The sequence below is a fragment of the Dreissena polymorpha genome, chromosome 6, assembly GCF_020536995.1.
Source record: "Dreissena polymorpha isolate Duluth1 chromosome 6, UMN_Dpol_1.0, whole genome shotgun sequence".
Classification (NCBI taxonomy): Eukaryota; Metazoa; Mollusca; class Bivalvia; order Myida; family Dreissenidae; genus Dreissena; species Dreissena polymorpha.
Window position 1 is genome coordinate 105,084,706 of NC_068360.1, and position 20,314 is coordinate 105,105,019.

At 33.6% G+C, this 20,314-nt stretch overlaps 1 protein-coding gene across 9 annotated transcripts in view; it reads right to left on the reverse strand.

Moving 5' to 3' along the window:
• Window positions 1–6,717: 6,717 nt before the first annotated feature.
• LOC127835388 (uncharacterized) overlaps window positions 6,718–20,314 on the reverse strand; it is a 34,071-nt gene continuing 20,474 nt past the window's right edge. For 4 of the 9 annotated variants that reach the window (XM_052361788.1, XM_052361790.1, XM_052361793.1 and 1 more), the window contains 2 exons: window positions 12,477–12,504; window positions 6,718–11,726 (listed from right to left, as the gene is read on the reverse strand). In XM_052361788.1, coding sequence (XP_052217748.1) covers window positions 8,543–10,678 — 2,136 coding nt within the window. In that variant the 5' untranslated portion in view covers window positions 10,679–11,726; window positions 12,477–12,504 and the 3' untranslated portion in view covers window positions 6,718–8,542. The remainder of the gene's footprint in view (window positions 11,727–12,476; window positions 12,505–20,314) is intronic. The other 5 variants (XM_052361791.1, XM_052361785.1, XM_052361789.1 and 2 more) reach the window with 2 other exon arrangements.

Here is a 20,314-nt window from a genome sequence, read left to right on the forward strand (position 1 = left end):
CAGAAATCGATTAAATTGTAGTTGTCAATTATGTTATTCAAAATTGGTCTATTTTTTGAGTGAGAATATAGGTGTCTATTTCTTTTATCTAATAATGGGTTTAGAACAATATTGAAATCACCTCCGACTATAATGTTTTTATCTTGGTTACTTATTATATAGGATTGCAATGTCTCGTAAACTTTGGATTCATCTATGCTAGGGCCGTAAACGTTTATTAATGTTAATTGTGTTTCGTGTATTTTTATATCTATACTTGCTTGTCTGCCAATTATTATTTCATTGACGTTATCCACTATTATTCCTGTATTACTTTTTATCAGAAAAGCGATGCCTCGTTTATTTGTATGTTGTCCACTTAGATAAATATCTCCGTCCCATTCATTTTTCAAGGTTTGTGCTAAGGTAGGTGTTAAATGACATTCCTGTAAAAGACATATATATTTTTTTTGTCTAACCATTTAAAATTTTTAGTGCGTTTGTGTATGCTATTTAGCTCTTTTACATTTAGAGTACATATTTTAATACTCATACCAAATGATAGTTAAGTAAATGGTAATGTTTTGTGCGCCAGTCCAGTTGGCTGTTAGTACCGTTTGTAAACAAAGGCAAAAATATAAAGTTAATGATCTTCAGTCTAAACGGTGATTGAACAGCATCCAACATACATTCGAGTTACAAAGGTTACAACAATATTGCAAAAGAAGCAAAGACCAAAAGATAGGTATCTAGACATAATACATATATCTGCAATCATATTGTATATGAACAACACGATACAAAAAATAATGATGTAAAATGTCTTAAGAGAAATGCTAACAAAACAAACAACAACAACAAACAAGTAAACAGCACACAGGCCAATGTTACTCAAAATTTGATTGGCTGAATAACTCGGGATCTCGAGATAGCAAAAATTATCTCCTCTTTTGTTTAATGCCATCTGCCTTTATTTACTGCACCCCTCTTTGTTTAATTGCACTCCGCTTTTTTAAGTTTTGCACTCCTCTTTTTGCTATCTCGTGGCGACGACAAAGCTAACTCATGGCCACGAGATAGAAAAAAAGAGGAGAGCAATTTAAAAAAAGAGAAGTGAATGTCACCTCTATGCCATGGTACTTTTCGCCTTTCTTCGTATCTGCATGTTTTCCGTACTCATTCGAACAAATTACTTTAAATCACAAATTAAGTCAACTTTTTTATGTAACATGATATAACTCAAAATTGTTTTCACAACTTATGCCAGTGCATTATGGACTTACAAAGTCCATCACACTTTTTATGTTCAAGATATCGAACTGCCACTGACAGTGTTTATTATTCAACTAGCATGTCAATTTTACCATAAACATAGAAGATATTTTTGGTTGTAAGACTTTCCGCAACCAATGCAGAAAAGTCAAAAGCCTGACCATAGCTGAATCAAATTTATTTCTAATTCCAATTTCTCAAATATTTGTCAATCATGTATGAATTTTAATTATTTAAGCCTTTAAGTTTAAAATGGGTCAATAAAAACACTTTGGTCAGACGGATACAGTATTATTAACAACTCATAGTTTAATCTTACCACCAAATCATTGTGTATTGATCCGTAGAAAAAGATCAATTCATGCCCATTAGTTTAATTCGATTCAAATTTGCTTTTGCGCAGTGGTCCAGTTCATCGTTTTAATATAACACAGGCATTGAGTAGAGATGCTTAGTTTTTTGCTGGTGGTGTGGTATTAATAACTTCTCAATATGGTCATGTGTCCCTTGACATCTCCATGATCTTCTGCACATAGACTTGTTCTGACTTTTAATCTTCAAGCTGACTTGTCTGATGTTATTTTGTGCTGAAACAAAAAAAGATGTAGTCAATAGCCATGAAGTTAAGCAAATTAAATTATCCTTTGTATATTGGCAACATAAAATATCACATGCAGCGACAGACAATGAATTGATTGTAGGGGAATCTTTCTAAAAATATGCTTTAATACCAGTTTCAATTTATCATTCTACCATTACACAACATTGACGAACTTATTTGTTAAATTGTACTGTGCACAAAATATCACAGGAACTTCGAAAGGTCATGGTAGTCAATTTTACAACTTTCGTTGGGGGGGGGGGCTGGTAATTATTTTGTATGTTTAACCATAAAAAGTAATGTTGATTTAACGAATAACACTTACCTCGCTCACAGACAAGTTACATCCAAACAAGAGTATCATTGAAACTGATGGATGCTCCCTGATGATGCGCTTTGTCAATCTATAGGTTAATAACCACCTAAAAAAATTATTATCAGCCTCGGTGACCTTGACCTTGACTCCAGTGACCTCAAACCTCATCAAAAGGTAGAGGTTTATGCAAGGTACGTACATGCCAAATATGTAATAGATCGGTAAAATAGTGAAGACGCTATGAGAAACGGTAGAAAAAGTGTGACGGAAGGAAGCCTATTATTAGCCTCGGTGACCTCGACATTGACTCCAGTGACCTCAAACCTCATCAAAAGGTAGAGGTCCTACATGCCAAATATGAAAGCGATTGTGAAAGTATTGAAGGCGCTATGAGAAACGGTAGCAAAAGTGTGACGGAAGGAAGTGTATTACTAGCCTCGGTGACCTCGACCTTGACCCCAGTGACCTCAAACCTCATCAAAAGGTAGAGGTCCATGCAAGGTACCTTCATGCCAAATATGAAAGCGATTGGTAATGAATTGAAGGCGCTATGAGAAACAGTAGCAAAAGTGTGACAGAAGGAAGTTTATTACTAGCCTCGGTGACCTTGACCTTGACTCCAGTGACCCCAAACCTCATCAAAAGGTAGAGTTTCATGCAAGGTACCTACATGCCAAATATGAAACCGATTGGGAAATTATTGAAGGCGCTATGAGAAACGGTAGTTAGAGTGTGACGGAAGGAAGTGTTATATTAGACTCGGTGACCTTGACCTTGGCCCCAATGACATCAAACCTCATCAAAAGGTAGAGGGCAATGCAAGGTACCTACATGCCAAATATGAAAGCGATTGGTAAAGTATTGAAGGCGCTATGAAAAACAGTAGCAAAAGTGTGACAGATGGAAGTGTATTTTTAGCCTCGCTGACCTTGACCTTGACCCCAGTGACCTCAAACCTCATAAAAAGATAGAGGTCTATGCATGGTACCTACATGCCAAATATGAAAGCGATTGGTAAAGTATTGAAGGCGCTATGAGAACGGTAGAAAAGGTGTGACGGAAGGAAGGAAGGAAGGAAGTAAGGAAAAACGGAACTACAAACTGGCAAATATATGCTCCACCGAAAACAAATTCGGGGAGCATAACAAATATTAATAGCATCTCGCTATAACCGGCAACAACATGTGCTTAAGTCTTTTTTGAGTCGATATACTAGCCATGGCCGAATTCGTTTAAAGGGGAGTAACAAGTCGGCTCATTGAAATTAAAAGGTCAAAATAAACTATTTGTTTGATATAGAATTCATTCCTTTGCCAGTCTTTGGATTTTTATATTACATAAATAAGCTGAAAAGTAAAATCACAGAAAAAGTAAGACAGTCTTAACAAAATTAGGCGCAAGTTAAGCGACGTCATTCCAAATGAGTTTTTTTACAATTGTAAATGTCACGTTACAAATGAAATGGAAATCAACACAGTTTAGATTGAAAATTGTTTTTATCCTAGTGATTGACGAACACAGTTCCTTATACTCTGACATTTTGCGGGAAAATTGCGAAATTCAGTGCGTAAATAACAATGGAGGTCGTTCTGGGTCATGCGCAGTTGGCTTACGACTACGTCATCAGGAAAAATGGTGGAGGAAAGTGCCGAACGCGTAACGAAAATTACCAATCATCAAGATAATCGGATTTTAGCACTATATCTTTTTTATTTTGGTGTTTTTATTTTAATGATATCATATTATATTCATTTATAAGATGTGCTGTTTAAGTCTGAACTTGTCTGTTCTCCTTTAAGTCATTGCCTATTAGCATTGACCAAGTGACGTTTTATTACGACTGCTGCATGGGTAATAAATAGAAATAGATTTGTGGCAATCGCACTGCATGCCGTGACACCAAACATCCAAAGGACAGATGGAGAGTGATTCTATCCATGCTGCGATATAAACTGCAAAAAAACTCACATAACTTTTTGTTCAAAGTCAGTGGAACACTGTCATAAGATTGGCTAGAAAAAAGCGCCCATACACTGTAGTTGAAGTACTTTGACTTTTTTAATTTGAAACCGCTGGCTAACTCTCTATTATCTGCAAATGCGGTAGATTCGAATATGCAAAAAAGTTCAATGGATGAAGATCAGATGGCTTAGGATAAAAATTTCAGAACCAAATTATATCTTCTTCAATATAAAGAAGTGAAACTCCAGCTGCTGGAGCAGTATTGAATTTTCATTAAAACAATTAGTTGGTCCTTTATTTAAGGCAAGTGACCGATTGCCCAAACAGTACAAAACAGCACAATACAGCACAATACAAACCAACATAAACACAAAATATGAATAAAGCTGGGGTCACCGCCTTGGAACGGTCAATACAAAGCATTTGGGGTTTCAACCTGGTTATAGAGCGCTCAACCTCACACTTGGCCCAGCAATATTCATAATACATTTAAGTGTAAATAAATTTTAACGCCATAGCATTGTAACTCAAATTAAACAATAACAAAAGGGAATTAATACGCATTCAATTTAATTACTATTTAATTACTCAATTGCATTGAAGATACAAGAGTAACAAAGTTACAACTTTTTGACGAACGATCAAATAAAACTATTAACAATTGTCAACTACATTCCTTCTTTATAGAAAAAGATTTGAGAATATAGCGTCATGGAGTTAATATCTCAGATAATCATCGCGCAAATACAGGAAGAAGCAGCAATAATGGGTGTAAAAAGTCCATATTACATAGCTTGGTTGTTTATGTGACTACTAAAAAAAAATAAAAATAATTAAATCAAACAAGAAACGCCTATCAGAGAGAAAAAATAAATAAAATGGAACGTTATAAACCCAATGACCTATGCATGTAGATTACAACTGGGAAAGTCGGTCGTATGACGTCACCAAAATCCATTATGACATAATGACGTGAACAAATTCCAGGGGCAGTACTAAATAAAAATATTAATGGGGCTGTGCTACTAATAAAACAAGTTTAGATGATTTAATATTAAGAAGCAAATGAATAAAAACTGTAATTCCATTAAAGCGACATTATTCTTCAAGTATCAATTTGCTGGCGACTTTCGCAGTATGAAAATAAAGTCATCAAGGTAAACAAGAGCTTTGACAGCACAGGTGCCAAAGTTGTAACCTAAAACGCTGTCAATTTCAAGTGCAAAAAAGGCAGATTCAATTTCAAAATAAACAAGAGACAACATTGTCACATGACCAGGTTTTCAGTTGAAAAAAAGTCCGATAATGGGAGAATATTCAAAATGTGCAGTGTTACCCCCCTTGTGTAAAATTCAATCTATTTAACTCGTGGAAACCTTGATTTCAATTTGAAAAAAAGTCCGATAAAGAGAGACAACTCAACATCAAAATGTGCATAGTTACTGATTGTTCATAGCTACATAGTTGTTTCAAAATCAATCTATTTTTATTTGTGGCGACCTCGACCTTGGCGATTTTGACGTATTTCTTTCACGCGACACACCGTACAATCATTGTGAGCAAATGTGCCAAATGATTTTAAAATCTCGCACTGAATGACAAAGTAATGGCACGGACAAGCTCATTTATGGCTATTTTATCCTTCAAACTCAAATTGTGACCTTGACCTCGGAGATGTGGACGTATTTGTTTCGAGCAACACACCATCTAAAGATGGTGAACAAATGTGCCAAATGATGTTAAACTCTCACAATAAATGACATAGTAAGGGCCCGGACAAGCTCATTTATGTCCATTTTGATTGATTGATTGATTGATTTTTATTCAGGTTTTAAAACACATAATATACAAGTCATCTTTCAAAATTACATAACAATTTTAACTAAAGGCATCTGTGAGATTTCTGCTGATCAAAACCTATGGTATAAAAACTGCCATAAAATAATATAAAACATGATATGACAAGAACAATGAACACAAAAGTGAAACAATATAAAATTGTCTTAAGGAAGCGTATCACCTCAAATTAGATTTGAAGGGAACAGATCAGCAACAGCCTCACACTTAAAATATGATTTAATGTGACTATAATATAATATAATTTATTGCTTGATTATCTCAGTTAAACATGTCACATATATTTGTTATCACAGATTTTCAGCACAGACTAGTAAATTGATATATTATAGAAACAAATTCACAACTTTAGCGAAAACTTAGTATGTAAAAAGAAATAACTTGGATAATATAGTGTAAAAACCGAGGATTGCCCATGAAAGCTCGAAAGCTTATTTCCAATGGGGTCAAGTTTTTGACCTTCAAACTCAAATTGTAACCTTGAACTTGGATAAATCGACGTTATTCTTTTGCGCGACACACCGTCTTGTGATGGTGAACAAATGTGCCAAATGATTTTAAAATCTCATAATGAACGACAAAGTTATGGCCCAAAAAAGCTTGTTCCGCCCGCCCGCAAGCCCGACCGCCCGCACGCCTGCCCGCCGACAATCGCCAATCTAATAACCATTTTTTTCCTTCGGAAAAGCTGGTTAAAAAACATCAGGACATTAAAATAATAACCTACAAATTTACTGACAAATATGCAAATGTTTAATGTCAAATTAACTACTCAATATACGTATATCTACATTAGAAAGATGCATTATGATAAAATGTTATCTAAATAGCTAAAAATGAGCATCACCCGAGCACAATTTACAAAACCGTATATTTCCTAATAAGAAAATACGAATGTAAGAATCATACATGGAAAATAGAATATGAGGCCCTAGATCGCTCGCTTAAAACCCCGACAGAGCTAAATTGTTTTAAGTAGCTGGTGTGATGTTTGTGAAGACACTATGGCTTCTGAACACGATAACAATTTGGTTGAGATACTAGAAGAACAAAAATACTATTTCGATAAAGTCGAATGCTTATTAGGAAACAAGTGTTAATTGTAGTGTGTTAACATGGTTTTCGCTATGAAAAACTGACCCAATCCTAGTGGCTATATGTGTTTATGAACCATGTTTGACGACTATATTCAAGAGATCATTCTAAAACAAGTTATACGCACATTTTATGAGGATCGGACAAACAATGTGGCTGCGAGGGTGTTCACAAGTTTTCACTGAAGGAGAACCTCCCAGGTAGCCATAATTGTCAACAAACCATGAATCTATATGTCACACAAAGAAAATGGCATAATGTTTGTCAATGGGGTGTACAAAACCAAACCATACAACTTAAAGCCGTAACATGTACAAGACATATACCATGCATAAAACATACATACACACTCTTTTTCTAAAATAAGTATTTTAAATAAATATTGTACTTAAACAGTTTATCGAAAATAACCAAAACGCATAACCATTACATGCATGCACACTGCATGAAAATACTGACCCTCTGATCAGGACAATCAACCCAGTTAATAACCACTATTATTATATTACAAATCTACTTTTTAATCATATCCAAACGTTATGTTATTATGCAGCTTGTATATTTATAAGCTGAATCAATTTTAACTACTTGCAATCAATTAAATTAAATCCATCTTAAGATAAATTAGTTTTTTCAGTCTTCTTCCATATTGGTTCTGGAATTCGGTGCAACCTCAAGATGATAATCACTGAGGCTTCATATGATACCCTTGTTATATTACAAATACTAGGATCTGTAGAATTGTCTAAACATAGATAATGTTTACAGCAGTTTATTATTGAGTGCAGAAGAATATTAAGGCTGATCTGAACAATAAAACAACAATGTGTATTGCTAATCAGTTGGCTGGAATGCCTCTAACAAATGTCATTGCAAGAACAGACTTCATTGCTATCAATCCATGTATTCTTGATTGAAGGTCAAACACTATACAAGTTAAAAAAAGTTGTTGCTCCCCATAATAATGTTTTGCAATACGAAATGTATATCCTGCATGTTAATACCATTTACTTTAAGTTTCTTAAATAATATATTAATAATAGGCATAAATGTTACGTCTAAAGTGTAAACAAGTTTTTTTCGTTAATCAGACCTATTGGCCTATTTTGAGATCTCTAAATAACTCAGCCAATATATATCTGGTTGAAATGTTTTAAATAGGGTATCGTAACGATTAGACTATACATGCAGTTTTTTATGTGAACACGGCGACAGTTAATAACGGACAACAGACGAAGAATAACCAACAAAAGTCGATCCAAAAATCTCACAATGCGCACATGTATGTAAAATTTAAAAGCATGTTTCTGTATCATACGATGAGTGTACAATTAATGCTAACACTCGTATATATTCTTAGATTTATAATGGGTGAGATTGTACTTTAATCGGTATTGACACAAACTGTTAATATATAACACAAACCCGAACCACACGTATTGTCATTGTTTTTCGATGTCTTATTTGAATGTACAATACACACATTGTCCGATTATTCGAAACAGGTGCCAATAAGCTGCATTGTACTTTGACTTTATTGTAACTGATTGTCTGTAGATTCTCCACGCTTCTGGTATTCTGTTTTCTAATTCAAGGGCATGACCCAACATATTAAGTGCTGATTCAAGGTGATCACTGACTTTATATTTTAATTTACGCTTGCAATACTCCGAAAGGTTTTCTAATGCTTTTTGCTTATCCGATTTATTTCTTGATGAAAGGTATCGCAAATAATAAAAGAATGGTTTGAGATCGGATTTAAATACAATTTCAATATTATAATGGACTTCTGAAGAATTTAAACCTTTTATTTCATCTTCTGTGATGGCTCTGAATTTTGTGTAAATAAGATGCTTTGGCACACAGTTTATTTCTCCGGTTACAAAATAAAGAGGAGCCCAAACTATCGCGGCAAAAGTCATAAGTAAAAATGACGGTTCCAACTTGTCGTAATCATCAACTGACGCAAGTGTGTCCTTGACTTCTTGTTGAAAATAAGATTCTTCTACCACGGTTGGCGTTAATGGTGTTAATGCTGTTTCGATTTCGTCCAGCACTCCGATAACAAGTTCAAACTGTTTTGTGCACACTAGCATGGATGCATACCTTAGTAGATTCACTGGATTGTGCGAACTAAAAGAAGCTTCGTACCTGTTTATAATGTCTCTAGTCACTTCTGTACCTTTGCCGATACAATCGGATGCTTCATGTGATGCAATTATGCTGTACCGGCTGTGCAACATAAATGTCAGCTCATCCCTATATACATTTTCAGTTAACACGGCTGACTGAATAGCCAAAGCTGATGTTTTGCGTTCTTCGACATCTTCGTTTGTGCGAAAATAATACAACAATTTTATCATGTCTTGTATTATTCCAAGCTCCATTTCTGGAACAGGCACTTTGTTAATTTTAAATTGTTCATACCCTGTTGATAATCTCTCTCCTACATTTTCAATTTTTAACCTTCGAAGGAAACTTAGGCCAGAATGGATCATCTCTGTAACTTTGTCTTTCACAATATTGATTTCATTCACCTGAAGTTTTTCTGCGAACAAATTGACGGAGTCGATGGTGTAATGTGGGCAATAGCGTTTCTTTAAAAAACGTTTGAGTGTGTTCAGACAGTAAAGTACACACTGCACGAGATTGTCATCTCTCCATATGCCCTCTGGAAATCGCTCTACCGTAAACAAAAGAGCCGTTTTTATGTGAAAAGTACTTAAGCGATCATCGACCAGTGGTTGGAGAAATTCTTTTCGGATCATTTTAGTAACTACGTACGTCTTCATCTGTACCATGTTAAGGTCAAACATCAGTAAACGCTCGGTCATGTTAGTGGACATTCGAAACTGCGAATCAACATACTCACTTTGGTATTTTACTTGAATGAAGCCCAATCGACTTGTATAACCAAATGTATGACCAAGAACTCCGGGATGTACCAAATACATTTCACATTGTTCTGCCTTTAAAAGCGTTTCTTTTGTGGGCCAGTGACCCGGCCTTGGTCTCGTGAACAACACCCTACATTCATCCGGTAAAGTCATACAACAAATGGAAATAACAGTGTCTATATTCTCGTAAGTGCATGCAGGTCCATGCTGTCGATATTTCGTATCCTCTAAAACAATTTGTACAAGAAACTTGGATTTTAACAAAAGTCGATTGCGGTCATCCAATATATGATCAGATAAAGATTTAGATATAGATTTATCATACAATTTAACAAATGTTTTGTTCTCTTCTCTCTTGAAGTCCATTAAGCAGCAGCATTGTGGTAAACATGTAGGGTACTTTCTAACTAAAAAATTTTCTTTTAAATTCTGAAAATCCTCGGGTCGTAATACGGCGATTAGGAATTTAAAATATTTAAGTGTGTCGTAGTCTGAATTCATGCCAGGGGTAGTGGAACCCTCTATTTGACTACCAAACGTGAAATAAATAGTTTCCCCTTTGTCGAAACAGATATTTCGATATAAATCCAACAGACCAACAACGTGGCGTCTTAAAGATATCATTTGTTTATTAACTCCAATCCTCGACATAACCTGAGCTAGGTCTGCAGAAAATTTTTTCAAATGTTCTATATCCATTGTATTTACTTCGTTTTTATTTGACGCACATGGTAGTACTTATTTTCTTTCTTTCATGAACAGTATAAACACAAACTGAAACAAAAGTGGAACAATTAAATCAAATATATTTCTAAAAAAATAAAAAGGGTATACAATCATATGCGTTACGATGTTTTCTTAAGTATGTGAACATAGCATCGTGTACTATTTCGGCCTTAACAGTCCAGACAAACAATGCAAATCCATATGATATATCTAAGTACTGATCGTGATCCATTTGGGTAAGATGTCAGATTGAAGTTCGTGTCATTTTCAGATGCCATATTTTGCATACAATGATACTTTGTCAAAATGACTTTCTTAACAATATATCGACCGAGCCAAAATCTGGGTCGCGTTCGTCTAAATATTTCTAACAAAATTTTGATGAAAAGAAGTGAGACTGATTAAATTAATAAAAATACTAACGATGATCATCAAGTTATGTTAATAAAAACAGTGTTACTGTCCTTCAAGCGAAATGTATGGCTAAATAATTTTAAAAACATTTGTCAGACAGTCCCAACAGGTTCGGATTTGTTCCAAGTTTGGAAAACGTGTTACACTATTTATAAGACAACTTCTTTATCACTGAAAATCAATGTATGGCTAAATCTTGATAAAGCTATTAATATAGACAATATCTTGACCGAAAGAGAACATGGCTTACTTGCGTATTAAGTCACCATGAAAAATAGTATATATTTATAGTATAAGATATATTCCAAACCTTTTAACCACTCAAAATTACACTTTAAGTGAATCTTAATGAAAATTGGTCAAAATGTTTATCTTGGACGATATCTATGACTATGGTTTCGTCCAAAACTAGATCATCGGGTTAAATCTATGAAAACGTGTTACCACTGAATAAGCAATATGTATAACCCGATCTAAAGTCAACTGAACACGTTATAGAAGAATTAATCTTGTTGCTCCCTTTGACTCTGCTCCAATACTGTGCAGAATGTCGGACCCGGCCAATGAACGTTCATGTCGGAGGTGCACCTTCTTAAACAGCCAAGACCTGAAACGCAAACAATAGCATATAAAACACCTGCTCTCGTTTTGCGTCGATGTTGAGACCATTTTGGAGCCATTTATAAATTTGGTTGTAGCAGACCATGGAAACTCATCCTTTATAGACATGTTTTTCCTGATGTTGACTTGTATGTTAAAGAGAAGGTGTTCAATACTCATAACACATTTGTAATAATGACGTTATTTTAAATACTGAAATAATTTTAATATAACAGGGGGATTTTATTTAGATGTATATATATGTATGTGTGTGTGCGCGCGTGTGTGTTGGTGTGTGTGTGTGTATGTGTGCGGGTGTGCGTGTATGTGTGTGTGTGTGTGTGTGTGTGTGTGTTTGTATGTGAACAGAAATAGCCATACACTATCAAAGTTGCATCTTCTTCTGTATTGACAAAACTGAAAACGATGTTTCCATTGAATTAACCGACCTAAGTTAAACTGTTGTACAAAGGCCATTTTAAATGGTTTAGAAAATGAGTTTTCCAGTGTTGGGTAAAAAAAATATTTAACAAAACCATTACGGCTATGTTTAATTCTTTGCAAAAACTATCGAAGTACTTTTAAATACCACACTAAACGTAATAAAGCTTTTCAGCTTTGTATATAATTAAAGTTTACAGTGATAGTGTTTTGTATATATACTTATCAAACACAGGTCGACACATTAAAAGATGTAAACGTTATTATTGTATTGCTTAAAATTATGATGTATACACAACGTAAATTGCTTACGTACATAAATGTACAGTTTGCAAGTTGTTTCTCTGAAATAAAAATAATCAAAAGATGAGCACACATTTTATGCTATAATGCTTGTAATAAAATGTAATTGTATTGCTTTTATTTCTCTGTTATGAAAGTAAAGTAAAATCTTATATACAATTTAGGTAATAATGCTTAAGTAAACTATATAACTTAAACTTATGTGTTTTGCTGTTTATTTCTCTGTTATGAAGAAGGAGAAAAATTGTATACAATTAGGTAATACTGCTTAAGTCTAATATATAACTTTAAATTAAATAACGGACACACATATAAACGTTTATAAAAGTATAATGAATGTAAACACGTTTCTAACATAAATTTTGAAAGCGGAAGATACAAAAAATATATGTCTTATATTCAGAGCAATCTATCTTCCACTGTTTCTACACTGTATATGTTATATTCTACACTTTTTTGCCATTGTTTATATTTTTTTCTGTTTATTTATGTGTGTTCGCAATGCTGTGTGTTAAGCTTTTGAGGGTCTTACGAACTTTAGCAAATGTTTATTGCTACATAGTTACTTTTTATATTTGTCGTGTAATAGTGGTTTTATTTGTGTAGTATAAGCAATTATAAATAATATAAACATTATCTCATATAATTGCAGAGGCTTAAATGACCATCAGAAAAGATCAGATGTTTTTTAACTTTTTAAATGAAACGAATGCACATATATTTTGTTAACAAGATTTGCACTTCATACAAAATTTACATTGATATTGCGTAATGGGTATAGTACAAATACGTATATACAATTATGTATTCAATCCTTGATTATGCTTTTTTGCTTAAACATATAATATAAATATTACAGTGTGACCCTTAATATTTATATACTACATTAACTTCAAACATGTTATTATTATTTTTTTATCTTACATACCAAAAAGTAACGTTTTATACTTAGAGCTTATACTTAGAACTTAATTACTCAAACTTAAAAAATACATACTCCAGTTAAATCATATTATTACTCATATCCATATTTTTTTTTAATTCCGCTTTGAGAACATTAGATACCGATAATTTATGTCTTATATTTAGGGCAATTTACCTTGCATTAATACATTTGCTTGTATTTGTGTATTCACGTGTTGTATTTTATTCTCTGTTTTTCTATGTCTCTACCGGGGACAAGTCTTTTATTGTTTTGTCTCCTCACTTTTGTGATTTTTTTTCACTTCTTCATGTCTATGGGATATTCATATTGTTGTATCCCTAATTTTTGTTTTCTATTTGTGTATGTATGTATGGACATCTTATGTCCTATAAGAGAAACCTACTGGACATGTTTTAAAATAGAAACTTACTGGACAAACCCACACAATTATTATCTACATCACCCTCCACCTCTTAAATGATAAAATGATGCACTCTGAATGTAAAAGGGCTAAACAATAAAGACAAAAGCATTAAGATTAATAGTGTATGCCTACTACAAGAAAGTCACTTGACACATACTTTAGCACAAACCTTAAAAGATGAATGGGGCGAAAACATCTATCTCAGTGGACAACCTTTTAATAAACAAGGCATTGCCTTTCTGATAAAAAAATATAGGGATTACAGTCGATAAATTTAACGAAATAATAATTGGCAGACTAGCCAGTATAGATATCAAAATACACGATACACAATTTACATTAATCAATGTTTATGGCCCTAACATTGACGATTCCACATTTTACGAAACATTACAATCCTTTATAATTAATAATCAAGATAAAACATTATAGTCGGCGGTGATTTCAATACTGTCCTTAATGGCCCTATTCCACTACGAAAACAAGCCCACGATTCGCTAAGATTTATTACATTTATTAAATCGGGAAGACTCGTGACAGTCTACGATTCAGTTACGACAATATTACGATTGAGTTACGAGGAATCGTGGGGTTCGGTTGAAATCTTGCGAATAGCGTCGCGACTTCACTACGATGTGTAAGAATCTACTGCGACTGTACTACGAACGATGCAGATCCGTCACGACTAAGCTAGGACCTCACCGAACGCACCCATGAATATGGCGCCAATATCTACTGACTTGTTTTCTATAGACAAAGAAGAAAATCAAATGTGGGTTATTCTGCAATAAAATATGGGCGGAGCTTAATGTTTCGAAAATAGTTCCGAATAAATAAAGAACATATTGCATTAAAATACATGTGCTAAATCCCACTCTAAAAAAATGTAATCAATGTAGCATGCATATAAATGTAATGGAACAAAAAATTGTATATTTGGTGATGAGTGGAATGACCACGCCTGCATAGAATGTTGTTTGTTAAGAAACGTAATTAAGAAAAAAATTATAGCATGTCATCTGCAGCTTTTCAGAAGAATTAATTCACGTGACGTCATTTAGTTTCTATGAGTGTTGTTCTCACTGAAAGCGACGTAATTTGCAAAATATGTATGAATGCAAACGACGTCGTATGTTGGTACTATTCAATGACGTCAGGAATTAGTGAACTTTGTACTAAGGAGGGAGGAGTATTGAACAAACTAGTTCACGTCCAAAAGCTTGAACCAAATCAATCAAAATCGTGTTAGAACAGAAATAATATTTTTCTATGATGGCTTGTGGTCGAATAACCCACAGTAAGAAGTATAGATTCGTGTTATCAAAGCACTCGTGCTCCGCATTCGTGATTTATTTCCTACGCATTTATGCTCCTTACGGTGGGTTATTCGACAACAGCACATGCTCGAAAAATATTATGTCTTAATCATTCTTTACAAAATCGTAACTGTTTCGTAACTTAATCGCGAGAATCTTAGCGGGCTCGCAACTCACTCGGGGTGAACTCTTGAGAGTCTTGACAAAGTCATAACTGATTCGTACACAGATCACGTGATCACCGGTTTCCCGATTGAGTCACGAATTACCTACGATTCCATTACGACGCCCAAGAACGCACTACGACGCTGTTAAGAGTCAACTGCGATTACATTCAGTCTTGGAGGTCTTGATAAAATTGTAAACATGTTTAAAATCTGGCCGCGATTTTTTGGGAACTCACGAGTTGCAGGAATCACTTACGACCGGCCCGTGACTAGCTAAGAGTAAGTTAACGTTCGCCGAATGAGCTACGACTGTCCCCGACCTCAAAATATAGCAAATCGGGACAAATCATGGGGAATCTGGTCGTAGTGGAATACCCCTATAACCCATTAATAGATAAACAGAACCTAACACAACCTAAAAATAGAAACAATATAATTAAAAACTACAATATGATATACATCTGGCGTACAATATATCCAAACGAAAGCAAATTCACCTGGCACTCAAACACGAAGCGAACAATATTCTGTTGATTAGACTATTTTTTTATATCTGAATCACTTTGCAACATAATTGAAACATGTAGCATAAAACCAGGATTTATGACTGACCACTCGCTAGTTGAACTTAAACTACACAATAAACAACCTGAAAGAGGCTCAGGATACTTTAAAAATTAATTACAGTATCTTTTTAGATACACAATATCAAACACAAATAAAACAAGAAATATTCAACACACTTCAAAACAATAAAGATGCGAACCCTAACTCCCTATGGGAGGTCATGAAAGGAAATATACGTAACGCAACAATTAGATACACGTCATACAAACAAAAAGAAACACACAAACTTGAAACTGAAACTATAAAAACCATTGAAACAGTTGAAAAACAATTAAATACAACAAACACAAACGATACCAAAGCCATTGAAAATGAAATAACATCGAACAAACAAGTATTAGAAGGCATTTAACACACACATCTCAATGGAATAATATTAAGAGCACGCACACAGCATGATGATCACAATGAAAAAAATACAAAATACTTCGCAAACATGGAAAAACGTAGGAGTGAACAAAAAACTGTACACAAATTAGTAGTCAATGGCGAAGATATAACAAACAGACCTCAAATACTAGAAGAACAACGCTTTTTTTTCGAAACACTCTATAAACGAAAACATGTTGAAAATAACACCTTTTTTTAAATACACATCATGCTTTAAATCAAGAAGAAAAACTAATGTGCGACGGATTACTTAATGAATATGAATGTGGATTAACACTAAAAGAAATGCAAAATAACAAAAGTCCAGGATCTGATGGCATCACAATCGAATTTTATAGTATAATCTGGAATGATATTAAAACACATTTAATTAATTCACTAAAATATTCATTTAACAATGGAAACTTAACTACGCTACAAAAACAACGTATAATATCACTCATTCCAAAACCTGGAAAAAACTTAGAATCATTATCAAACTGGCGCCCAATTAGTTTACTGACCAACGACTATAAAATTGCAACTAAAAGTATATCAAACAGAATTAAAAAAAAATATTACCATCAGTCATTTCAAGACCTCAATCTTGTTTCATTTAAGGGCGTTACATTGGTGAAAACGTACGGCTGATACAAGAATGCATACATTATTTCAACCAACCAAACAATTCTGGCCTCATTTTCTTTGCAGACTTCGAAAAAGCTTTCGATTCATTCGACCATTCATTTATGTGCTCGTGCTTACAAAATATGACCTTCGGTGAAAGCCTAATTAAATGGGTCAAAATATTTTATACCGATATTAACAGTATAATAATAAACAATGGCTTTTTCACAAACAGTTTTAACATCGAACGAGGGGTAAGACAAAGATGTCCACTTTCATCCTCGCTATTTATAATATGCATCGAGTATCTATCACACTTTATCCAATCAAATAAACATATAAAGGGAATATTGCTAGAATCTGACGAATAAATCAAACAGTCCCTATTTGCCGACGATGCAACTTATTTCTTAAATGACAGTATTGACTCATTCGATAATCTTATAGAATCGCGATCCCTTTATGGAATGGCATCGGGCCTTAAACTAAATAAAACTAAATGCACTGTGCTACGAGTAGGTAAATTTAAACAAAGTAATATTCGTCTTAAAAAAGAAATAAAATTAAACTGGACATCGGACGAAGCAACAACGTTAGGAATAATCTTTACAAACAATGAAAATGAAACAATTCTAAAAAAAACATATTGCCTAAATTACACAAATTAAACAATTGTTTAAAATCATGGCAGCATCGTAAACTTACACTTATCGGAAAAAACACCGTGTTGAAAACGTTTGCACTTTCTAAATTAATTTATACACTAACAGTTCTCCCAAACCCACCAAATGATATTATTGAAGATATAAAATCAGAAATATTTAATTTCATATGGGACGGTAAACCTGATAAAATAAAGCGAACGCAATTAATTCAATCAGTAGAATATGGAGGTATCAGACTGACGGATATTGATTCATTCCTGAATGCTATCAAATGCAGTTGGGTTAAAAGATGCAATACCTTCACAAACCCATGCTTTTATAGATAGATTACGAGCAGACAAATATGATAAATGTGGGAAGTCGAAAAGAAACAAAAAAAGAATTTGAAGTTGAACCAATGTTGACTGTCTTAACCAAATTGAAACGAGAGAGGGCGAAGATAGAAGAAGTAGAAACATTTACAAGCAGCAATCTTTGCGAGACAGTAATCCTAAGAACAGATTCATAAAACTTGTAAGTACCAAGATTCTTGAAAACAGAATCTGTTGATTTCATTGAGTTGCACCTACCTAAAAATAATTTTGCAAGTACAGCAGATAATGTTGCACAGACATCTGCAGTTAAGCATAAACTTTTACATGATCATGAGTGTAAAATGCCCGCGAAGGACATAACAAGACACTTCCTTAGAAAGGACACTATTATGTAAAGTCTACAGATTTTAGTGATCGACCAGAATCCTTCGATTCCTGGAAGTCAAATTTCATATCGGGCAAGAAAAATATAAGTGCCTCTCTTGCAGAATAAATTGACGTCATGATAAAAAATAAGCTTAAAAGTCAAAATAGCAAGTATTAGCGTTGAAAGGTGCATGTATCCATAATCCATCAGTTGTTTTGGAAAACATTCGTCCCGGTTAGATGAAAGATATGGAGCCGAAGACAATATATACAGTTCAGTAATAACGATATTTAAAGCATTACCAAATTTACAATGCAAGGCCCAAACAAGTTGTATTTTCAATCAAAAATTGTGGTTACAATCCAAGGCCTTAAGCATGATACCAGTTATTTAATAAGTTTGTCCAGCTTTGATTCATTTGTAAGAGTGTCTCCAAATGTTTCCAAGCTGCCACCAAGTATATAACAAAGAGGACTACTTGTGCATAGCTCATATACGAAAAACACAGTTTATATTTTCCCTGTATTTGCAGTGTTTGTTGATTATGTTAACGACCAAAGCCACAACTATGAATAAGTCTAGTTTTAAATATGACCGTACACCAAACCAAAATCCCAGAAGCAATGTTACATCAGACGTCGCGAACAAGTCAAGGTACCTAAATTATAAAAAATAAGAAGTTGTTTCCAAGTCACAATGCGAATAATAGTTTGAGTCATATTTAAACACATTTCGTTTTCGTTTATGTTTAGATGTTAATAAAATGCTAATTATCACTATATAGATTACGCATTGGTCCTTACCAACTTCGTGTTGAACTTTCTTTTGAGTAAGATAATTCAAGGCTTATATTTATCTTTGGAAGCGGTAATATGGGCCATTTGCAGATTCCATATGCAAGAAATATTATTGTTATAGCTTTAAAAAAAAACATTATTACTTTTGATGAAGCATGTATATAATTTGAGATCATTCTCTTCCAGTCATGGGGTCAGTCAACCAGTGTACTGATACACCTAGTACAATTGTATATACATGTGTTTATTAACATTTCTTTCTTTTTTGTTTTCTATGTGTTTTTATATTATGTATATATATACATTTCCAGTATCATCACTGTGCCTAATATTTATTGCAATTTGAGGGATGTGCATTTTTAAACTTATTTCCACAACATGACTTGTAATCTTTATATTGCTTCTTTTAACCGTAGAGGTTTAAATGGCAAATTAAAGAGGCTTAAGGTTTTTAATTATTTAAAAGAGTTAAATGCTTATATATAGTGTCTGCAAGACACACATTTTACCTCTGAGATGTACAAAACAATTTATTCTGAACGGGGATCGGAATGCTTTTTGAGCTATGGTTCTGCTAATTCTATGGGAACAGGCAATTTATATCTAACTGCACTGATTATAAAATACATAACACTTTTGCTGATTCCAATTGTAATTTTTTTGCAATTGATATTTATGTAAGTGAATACCTCTTTACGTTGCTATCTTTATATGTGCCAAATACTGACTCCCCATCTTTATTAACTGACATCTTTGCAATTATTGAAAGACATGGAAATGATTATTTAATTATATGTGGTAATGTTACCCTTGTTATTGATTCTGAAGTAAATTATTATAATTAAAAAAATATTATTAACCCGAGGGCTCGCAATAAAGTCTTAGATTTAATAAATTATTACAATCTCGTAGAATCCTTTCCGACATTATAATCTGTCAAAAACTAGATTTACCTGGCATAGAACAAATCCAATACAACAAGCTAGACTAGATCTATATTAAATCACATCTGATTTTTGCAACACTTTAAATCCACTGAAATTGAACATAGTCTTCAATCCGACCACTCAATAATAACTCTAAACATAACGTTTCGCAATTTTTTTCATAAATCAGGTCTTTGGAAACACAATAATTCTCTACTGTCAGACATTGTGTATGTTCAAGAAATAAACAACAAAATTAATGAAATTAAAAATCAATACGCATTTCCCATTGACAATTAACACAATATTAATGAAGTTCCTGACATC